This window comes from Plecotus auritus (genome assembly GCF_963455305.1).
Source record: "Plecotus auritus genome assembly, chromosome: 7".
Taxonomy (NCBI): domain Eukaryota; kingdom Metazoa; phylum Chordata; class Mammalia; order Chiroptera; family Vespertilionidae; genus Plecotus; species Plecotus auritus.
This window is the reverse complement of record NC_137774.1, coordinates 85472223-85482497: the sequence shown is the minus strand read 5'-3', so window position 1 is coordinate 85482497 and position 10275 is coordinate 85472223. Positions and strand designations below refer to the sequence as shown.

Genomic DNA, 10275 nt, shown 5'->3' with positions numbered 1-10275 from the left:
TTAAATATCCCACATAAACAAAACACTCTTTGGGGGTTCTTTCATTTTCCCCCAGAAAATAAGGGTCATGAGACCAAAAAGCAAGAAAACCACTATGGTTTATCCCCAGCCATGAATGGTCCATTTCTTTCGTTTTTTAAAATAAATTTTTATTGTTCAGATTATTACATATGTTCCTCTTTTTTTCCCCCAGAGCTCCCCTCCACCTGATTCCCCACCCCACCCCATGCCCTTACCCCTGCCACTGTCTTCATCCATAGGTGTAAGATTTTTGTCCAATCTCTTCCCACACCCCTCACACCCCTTCCCCCCCCGAGAATTGTCAGTCCACTCCCTTTCTATGCCCGATTCTATTATATTTATCAGTTTATTCTGTTCATGGGCTGGGGAATCAGTTTTATTCACTTGATTTTTAGATTCACTTGTTGATAGGTATGTATTTGTTGTCATTTTGTTGTTCATAATTTTTTTAAATATATTTTATTGATATTTTTACAGAGAGGAAGGGAGAGGGATAGAGAGCTAGAAACATCGATGAGAGAGAAACATCGATCAGCTGCCTCCTGCACACCTCCCACTGGGGATGTGCCCACAACCAAGGTACATGCCCTTGACCGGAATCGAACCTGGGACCCTTCAGTCCGCAGGCCGATGCTCTATCCACTGAGCCAAACCGGATTCGGCTGTTGTTCATAATTTTTATCTTTACCTTTTTCTTCTTCTTCCTCTTCTTAAAGAATCCTCTTCAGCATTTCATGTAATCCTGGTTTAGTGGTGATGAACTCCTTTAGCTTTTTCTTGTCTGTGAAGGTCTTTATCTGACCTTCAATTCTAAATGATAGCTTTGCTGGGTAGAGTAATCTTGGTTGTAGGTTCTTGCTGTTCATCACTTTGAATATTTCTTGCCACTCCCTTCTGGCCTGCATAGTTTCTGTTGAGAAATCAGCTGACAGTCGTATGGGGACTCCCTTGTAGGTAACTGTTTTTCTCTTGCTGCTTTCAAGATTCTCTCTTTGTCTTTTGCCCTTGGCATTTTAATTATGATGTGTCTTGTTGTGGTCCTCTTTGGATTCCTCTTGTTTGGGGTTCTCTGTGCTTCCTGGACTTGTAAGTCTATTTCTTTCACCAGGTAGGGAAAGTTTTCTGTCATTATTTCTTCTAATAGGTTTTCAATATTTTGCTCTCTCTCTTCTTCTGGCACCCCAATAATTTGGATGTTGGTATGCTTAAAGTTGTCCCAGAGGCTCCTTACGCTATCTTCATATTTTTGGATTCTTTTTTCTTTTTGTTTTTCTGGTTGGGTGTTTTTTGTTTCCTCATATTTCAGATCTTTGGTTTGATTCTTGGGGTCCTTTGATCTACTGTTGAATTTCTGTATATTCTTTATTTTAGACAGTATATGCTTAATTTCTGACTGGTCCTTTTCCATTTTTTTGGCATTATAATTAAGATCTTTAAAGGTCTCACTAAGTTCCTCAGAGGTCATTAGCAGATTCTTGAGTAACCTTATAAGTGTGGTTTTGAACTCTATGTCCAGTAGTTTGCTTTCCTCCATTTCTTTCATTTGTGATATGTTTCTTTGTCTCCACATTCTGGCTGCTTTCCTGTGTTGATGGAGTGGCTTTGTGTGGTAGATGGCCTATAGGGCCCAGTGGTTCAGCCTCCCCAATCACCTGAGGTGGACACTCTTGATGCACCCCTTTGTAGGCTGAATGCACAGTCTTATTGTAGTTAAGCTTTGATTGCTGTTGGTATACTGGGAGGAATTTACCTCCAGGCCAATTGGCTGTGAGGACTTGCTGTGTCTATAATGGAAGAACTGCTGTGCTGGAGACACTCTTATGGGGCAGGACTTGTTTCAGTGGGGCTTTGGTGCTCACTGAGTCTGTCTCTTGAATGTGTCACTTATGGATGTGAGAAGTTGAAATCTGGTGTTGTCTCACACTAACCACTAGGTACACTGGCTTCTGGATCTCCAATGGCATGCAGGTCATCTATTGTCTGAGGCCACCCAGCAGGAGCTACAGCGAGGTCTGCAGATTTCTCCTGGTCTGAACAGAGCTGCAGTTTGTTAGGTTAAGCTGTGATAGGGCAGGCCATTTATATGCAAAAGCCGCTGCGCACAGTTTGGGTGGGTTTGTAAATTGGACGGGGCGGGGTCTCAGCGAGTCACTAGGGCGTGGCAAACAGCGATGGCTGCCAGTCAGCCATCTCTGTGTCTCCGTGTTTCCAAGTCCCAGTGTCCCGTGCCCCAGCACAGTAAACAATGATTCCTGCACGCAGCTCTGCAAGAAAGCCACCCTCATTTTCTGACCCGATGGCAGACAGTCCAGCTTCTCCCCATAGGGGTCTGGGTCCCCAGAGTCTCGCTGGAAACTGAAGTTCAGAGTAATGGGGAGCTGTGTCTCCCTTCAGGTTGAAAGAAACAACGCACCCAGTCACCAACTGCCAGCCCAATTCGCGCATCTGTGTACCTCAGCTTTTCCGTGCTTGTGCATGTCTCAATGCTCTTTTCTCTTTCCTTCTAGTTGTAGAACTTCTACTCAGCCAGCTTTCCCGTGGTTCTGGGTGATAAACGTCTTGTCTTTTAGTTGTAGTTTTGGTGTGGTTGTGAGAGGCAGCATGTACAGGTGTATACCTTATGCCGCCCTCTTGGTTTTCCCATTTCTTTCTTTGACCTCATAAGGTGCCATCGTGATGGAAATACAAACCACTCCTGTAAGGTCCTGGCTGGGCTGAGGTTTTAGTCCATTAGAGCGCAGGAAGCTTCTTGGTGGTGACTTGTTGGAGTTGGACTAGTTGGTTTGTTTTCTCGTAATTGGTATGTGTGTGTTTTTTCATTGTTTCTTTTTTTTCTTTAGTTAAAATTTTTTTCTTTTTATACTTTATTTTTTTATTTTCTCCTCTTTCTATTTTCATCACTGATCCACTTCAGTGGGTACAGATCTCAGAGAATATTTTTTATTTTTTTAAGTCATCATGTCTGATGACTTTGTAGCCATCTCTGCCAATGAGAAGTGCCATAATGGCAACTACCTCATCCTCAACACCATTGGCAAGGGATCCTTTGCCAAGGTTAGGCTGCTCTGTTACATTGTCACCAGCACAGAGGTGGCTGTGAAAGTTGTCACCTGGCAGGGTTCCTCTGATGTTCTTCAAGAGATTCATTCTCTTAAGAGATTAAATCATCCCAACATTACAAAGTTGTTTGAGGTCATTACCATCAGGACAAAGTCTATATTTTCATGGAACACACTAGTGAAGGAACCTTATTTGATTATTTAGAGAACTGTGGCCCCATGATAGAGAAAAAAGTCTAAGCCATTTTCTGGCAATTATTATCAGTGGCCCAGTATTGCCATCACAGACACATCGTACTTTGGGATCTGAAGCTGGAGAACATTTTTCTAGACGGTGAGATGAGTGTTAAATTAGCAAACTTTGGCTTCAGTAGGGAATTTACAGAAGAGGAACTGAGTACATTCTGTGGCACCATCTCCTATATGGCCCCAGAGATCTTGCAGCTCGAATCCTATGAGGGCCCGAAGATGGACATCTGGAGCATGGAGGTAGCACTCTACAGGATGGTGACAGGGGAACTTCCATTTGTGGGGGGAAATTTTGAAGAAGTTAGGAAGATCTTGAGTGGGCACTTCTTTATACCATACTTCCTGTCTCTGGAAAGTCAGACTTTTACAAAACTTAACAATGCTCAACCTCAGCCAAAGACCAAAAATGAAAGATATAATGAAGGACCACTGGGTCAACATTGGCCAGTCAGAGGAACTGAGGCCATACTTCGAGCCACCCTGGGTTGACTTAGACCCACAAGTAGTCCAAATAATGAAGAACATGGGATATGAGTAGCATGAGATACAGGAATCACTCACAGGAAGAATATATAACAACATCATGGGCACTTATCTAATACTAGATAGCATGAAAACCCCAAGATCAGGATAAGGCCCTGCGCCTCCCCAGACCCCAACATTAGTCTTTCCCCAGCGCAGGGGTTTCAGACATCAAGGCAGAATAGCTGAGACCCTGGGACTCCACCACTCAGCCTAGAGTCAATGATGCCCACTCCCCCAGGAAGCCTGGGAGGACCACCACTCCCCCAGGCAGCATGCAAGCGAGGACGGCCATTCCCCCAGACTAGAAGAAAGGATGACCATTCACCCAGCCAGCGTGGAAGGGATGAATTCCATTCCCTAGCCAGTGTGGAAGGACCACACAAACTCCCTATGCAGCCTAGAATCAAGGATTGCCACCCTGAGCCCAGTCCTCCAACATGACCCTGGGGGCTCCCCCACCACCCACAGCAGCAGCAGCAGCATTGGTGGAGCCCCAGAGGGGACAACCAATGAAAACTGGCTTCAAGCTAAGCAGCAAGATGATGGACTCCAGCCTCTTCCTCTGGCCACAGCCAGGGCCCGCAGGGGGTGGCTTGGGGGTTCTTAGGTTTTTCTTAAGATTCCTAAGCTGTAAGTCGTCCATTGACAAGCAGCATCTCAAAAGGACAAGAGTGAAGTCAATATAATTTTTTACAATAGTGGACAGCCAAAGCATGACCACAGTCAAAGATGCTGGGGCAATCAAGCAGTACTTTCTGCATTTTAAATGTTGAACTTTAAAGATGCTGAGCTCCAGAGAGACAGGCCATGTGATGTGAGAGATGAGACAGAAGCTGGATGCAAACAGCAAAGCCAGAAATACATGCTGTATTTTTGAAGCGACCATGGAGGTGTGCTAACTGCAAGGCATTCTATGCATAGGATTCACATCAGGACGGTATCCGGCATCTCCATGGCCTTCAGAAGCATCTTATCCAAAATACCTTGAGCTTGGAAGACTGCCTGGAGCCCCCTGGGGGTCAAGAGAAGCTGTCCTCCCTATGAGTCCGCCTCTATGCCCGACCTGAATGAAAACTTCAGAGACTGGAACTGTTTTTCCTGGGGCCATTCTCCCTCCCCTGCTCTCCTTTGCTCCTATGTTTATAGGGGTTCTTATTAAAGTATTTAGCTCTCTCAAGTTCCGTAATAAACTTGATGCTCCAGAGAAAAAAAGATGTCACCAGGGTTGGTTCCTCCTAAGGCCTTTCTCCTTGGCTTGCAGATGACCACCTTCTTGCTCTGTCCTCATGTGGCCTTTCCTCTGTGCATATTAGTTTACCATTTTTGATCAACATAAAGGAAGTGCAGGATCGGATTTTGCCAACTGACCCTCTCCAACGGGGGCACACACACACAGGCGAAGGAAGGGGTCACGGTTGACCCAGTTGGAAGCCTGAGACTTCCCGCAGGAAACACACCCAGCTCTGTGACGTCTGCCTAGATCCCGCCCCCCCAGGCGGAGCCAATCGCAGCGCGGGGCGGGGCCTCCAGAGGCGCGCGTGCGCCGGCTGGGGGCCAGCCGGGCGCGATGGACCCGGCCCTTCCCAACACCCCGAGTCTGGCGCAGCCGCTGCCAGCCGAGGTGTGCTCCGAGGAGGAGCTCTATGACTGCCTTGATTACTACTACCTGCGCGACTTTCCGGCTGGTGGGGCCGGACACAGCAAGGGCCGCACGCGGCGCGAGCGGGAACTGCGCACCAACTGGCCGGTGCCTGGCGGCCACGAGCGCAAAATCGCACAGAAGCTCCTCAACGGCCAGCGCAAGCGGCGCCAGCGCAAGCTGCAGCCCCGGCCGCGCACTCGCCTCGCCTGCGCGCCGGTGCGTACCGGCCAGACCGTTAGGGCCCCGTGAGCGCGAGCGCCGCGGGCCACTTCCTTGGTCCCCTACGACTCGACCTGGGCAGAGGCGGCCCTTCGGAAGCGGCCCCGCCTTAGCGAGTCGCAGGTGGACCCGTTTAGCCCACAGCTTATCTCCCGGCTGCAGTTGGAATGGTGGAAGGGGCTAGGGAAGGTAGAAAACATCTTTTTAAAAAAATACAAGTGAGGGATTTACTTCCAGTGCCGATGCTCGGACCAAAGAAAATAACTGATTTTTGTTTTTGTCTGATTTTTCTACAGGATACCGAAGGACCTGATAAAAAAAAGTCTTTTCTTTGACTCCAGCTGTAACTGGTCTTAAGGGGGAGAGAATCCATGTTGGTCAACAGAATTTGGTTTTGGCATCGCTTAAGTTTACTGCTTCAACGGCCAGACTCTGGTTGTTAATTAAGTAACATCCAAGTGGGTATGCCTTTTTAGGGTTTTTAATTAAAAGAGAGCAGCAGCAAGAGTGGCATTTTAACTCTTCTAGTGTTTTTTGTGGGTTTTTTTTTTTTTTTTAGTTGCTCCGGTAACTAGTTTTAAGTCTACAAATATTTGCATTCTTCTTCCTAAAGAAAAGGTCACAAAGATGAATGGGGAGAGGAGAACAAAGAGGAATTTGTACAAGAGTTCAGCTCAAGTGTGCAGGTTTAATATTTGTTTTCCAAGGAAAGGAGTACTTTAAATTGTAATAGTGTCTGTTGAACCTAGTTGCTAGGTTCTCTGCACTTCACATCGCACAACAATCCTTTGAGGTAGACACTATCTCCATTTTATAGAGGGGATTCTTGAGGCCCAGAGAGTTCACATATCTTTCCAGAGGTTGCACAGCTGGTTAGAAAGATGAGCATAACAGATACTTTTGTAATGCATTCACTCTTTCCAGCATCACAATTTTCCTCAACTGTAGACAATGTTATGTGCTTCAGAACCAACCACAAACCTCCATGTCCAAGGATAAAAGTTGAATTTTAGTTTTAAAATCATACAGAATATGGCCGGGTAGCTTTCCTTTATCTTCACTGTGCATTCATTCAGCCCTCGGCACCCAGTGGTGAGTCATGATTAGGAGAGAAAGGTGTGTACTGGAAGAAGCAATCTATTAATCCTAGCTGTGATCATCACTCTAGCAGTCAGCAAACTTCTGAGTGGCAACTACTTTCAAGTTCCACCAAGTCTCAGGTTTCTCATTTGTAAAATGGGAATAATATTGGATTACCTTGCCAAACTGGATTATAGATAGAATATATGAAACATCCGACACAGTTAAGGGCCTGACACATAATAGATGCTTAATAAATGGTTACTTTTAAGTTTACAGAATGCAATCCTTCCTCTCTGGTTACAAAGTCTTGATTATTTCACTCACTACATGCTTTTATTTATTTATTTTTAATATATTTTATTGATTTTTTTACAGAGAGGAAGGGAGAGGGATAGAGAGTTAGAAATATCAATGAGAAACATCGATCCTGCCTCCTGCACACCTACTACTGGGGATGTGCCCGCAACCAAGGTACATGCCCTTGACCAGAATCGAACCTGGGACCTTTCAGTCCGCAGGCCGACACTCTATCCACTGAGCCAAACCCGTCAGAGCCACTACATGCTTTTAAATATCTCCTCCAACATCAGGCAGTGTGTTATGGTAGGAATCGCTTTGGAGTTAAACTATACTGACTTGGTCAAGTTGCTTAAACTCTAATCTACCAGGAGACCATTTTATTCATGTAAAACCCTCAATATTATAGGATAAAAAGCCTAGATTTCTTAAATTGTGCTGGAAATCATCTATTGGATTTTCTTAAATTTTGACACAACTTCCAAAAAAACACTGATTCTTTTTTTTTTTTTTTCTTATTTTTTTTTTTTTTTTTTTTTTTACAAACCCTTGTGTCGAGGGCTGACTTTCAATAGATCGCAGCGAGGGAGCTGCTCTGCTACGTACGAAACCCCGACCCAGAAGCAGGTCGTCTACGAATGGTTTAGCGCCAGGTTCCCCACGAACGTGCGTTGCGTGAAGGGCGTGGGGGCGGCCCCCTTTCCGGCCGCACCCCGTTTCCCAGGACAAAACACTGATTCTTGATACAGGTCTTCTGTCCTTTAAACCAGTCGTCAGCAAACTGCGGCTCGCGAGCCACATGCGGCTCGCGAGCCGCGGTTTGCTGCTCTGTTGACTAATGAGTTTGCCGACCACTGACCTAGACTCTCGATTCCAATAATTACAGGCTATTGTTGTTCCTTGTGATTAATCCCCTATCCAGTGGTCAGCAAACTCATTAGTCAACAGAGCCGCAGTTTGCCGACCACTGCTCTAAACTCGCTATAATTCATTTGAATCTGTGCTGTCGTATTTAACATAGTGTTTCCCCCTTTACAGTTTTAATCTTGAAACTAATTCCACCTATAATTATTTAAATGCCACTTCCTTCCTGAAGCCTTCACATTGAATGCCCATTCTTTGAAATCCTATAGAACTTCACATAAGCACCACTTAACTACTTGTTCATATAATATTTTGTGTTTTTAGTGGTGAGTTAAAAAAATTTATTCTTTTTTGTCTGATATGTGCAAGACACTGTATTTAGATGTCTTAGTTATAAAAACAACCACTACATTTAGAGTATAAGAACCTTAATGTTTCAAACATTTCAGTTCCTATACAATTAATGCTATAAAGTACAGCATACTCAGACAGACATAAGCCATGTTAAAGCAACACTCTAATTTGTGTTAACTAGATTCTGCTCATTTTAGATACTAGAATATTTACAACTTAAATATAGTAATTGTAGAAATGTGTATTACTTATTGCTGTATAATAAATTACTCCAAAACCTAGTGGCTTAAAAGAACAAATACTTACTATCTGAGTTTCTGTGGGCCAAGGATTCAGAGTAGCTTAACTGGGTGGTTCTAGCTCAGCATCTCATGAGGTTGCAGTCAAGCTGTTGGCCGAGACCAGTCATGGGAAGGTTGCTTCCAAGGTGGCTTACTCACGTGGCTGCTGGCAGGCCTCACTTCCTTGCCACATGAGACTGCTTGAGTGACCTCATGATGTGACAGCTGGCTTTCCTCAGACTAAGTGATCTGAAAGAGGGAACAAGGAGGAAGCCACAGTACCTTTTAAGACCTACTCTCCGAAGTTGCACATCATCACTTTTGCTTTTTTCTATCCATTCAAAGTGAGTCATTAAATCCAGCTCACACTCATGGAGAGAGGGATCAGGCTCCACTTTTTGAAAGGACTGTTAATTTGTGGGCATTTTAAACCACCATGGTATGTTTAATATAAGTATGTTCACTGAAGAAAAGTTGGAAAATATGGACACACAAAAAAGAAGAAAGCACTACTCAATGGATAATGTCATTCCTTGGGTGTATATAATGCCAGTCTTTAAAATACATTTTCTCAAAATATAAACATACTATGTGTACTATTTTGTAAACTGCTCTTTCATTTAACATAATTGTGAAGATACTTCTCATGTCAGATATTCTTTCATAACATTTTAAATGGCTGCATAGCATCATATATATGTACCAGCAGCCCAGAGCACAAAATTCATGCACGGGTAGGGTCCCTAGGCTTGGTGGGCAATCAGGACCAATCGGGGCCTTCCTTCATTCTGTGCTGCCCCCTGGTGGTCAGCGCACATCATAGCGAGCAATCAAACTCCCAGTCTCCTGGTGGAACTCCCAAGGGGACACTTGGCATATTAGCCTTTTATATATTTAGATAACATTTAATTCTATATAGTAGGACACTTAGATTGTTTACAGGTCTTTTCTATTTTATATATATATATTTTTTTTTTAATATATTTTATTGATATTTCACAGAGAGGAAGGGAGAGGGATAGAGAGCTAGAAACATCAATGAGGAGAAACATCGATCAGCTGCCTCCTGCACACCTCCCACTGAGGATGTGCCCGCAACCAAGGTACATGCCCTTGACCGGAATCGAACCCGGGACCTTTCAGTCCGCAGGCCGACGCTCTATCCACTGAGCCAAACCGGTTTCGGCCTATTTTATATATTTCGTTAAATACCCTTATAATTAACTTCTTCTCACATACATGACTCAGTTTTTTGTTATTCATTATTGATTCTTACATTCCTAGACATGGAATTTCTGGAACAGGATTTGTACAGCTTTAAAACTTCTGTTCTCACTCAGCCAGTGTGGCTCAGTGGTTAAGTGTTGACCTATGAACCAGGAGGTCATGGTTTGATTCCTAGTCAGGGCATATGCCTGGATTTCGGGCTCAGAATGGGCTCTTGATGATTGCAGTAAAAATCTCATATTAAGTAGATAACAGAAGTTTTTAAAATATATTTTTGTTGATTTCAAAGAAGAGGGAGAGAAACATCAATGATGAGAGAGAATCATTGATTGGCTGCCTCCTGCATGGCCCCTACTGGGGATCAAGCCCAAAACCCAGGCTTGTGCCCTTGGCCAGAATCAAACCCAGGACCCTTTAGTCCACAGGCTGATGCTCTATCCACTGAGCCAAACCA

General features: G+C 44.3%; 1 protein-coding gene across 2 annotated transcripts; it reads left to right on the top strand.

Moving 5' to 3' along the window:
- Window positions 1-5388: 5388 nt before the first annotated feature.
- Window positions 5389-7068, top strand: NUPR2 (nuclear protein 2, transcriptional regulator). Of its 2 annotated transcripts, none has more exons than XM_080679677.1 (2): window positions 5389-5712; window positions 6012-7068. In XM_080679677.1, exons 1-2 carry the CDS (start codon window positions 5422-5424, stop codon window positions 6048-6050), a joined length of 330 nt encoding a protein of 109 aa, XP_080535803.1. In that variant the 5' UTR covers window positions 5389-5421; the 3' UTR covers window positions 6051-7068. The 2 variants fall into 2 exon arrangements, 1 of the variants encoding a protein (XP_080535803.1); XR_013961175.1 differs by having other exon boundaries at window positions 5396-5904.
- The last annotated feature ends 3207 nt before the right edge of the window (window positions 7069-10275 follow it).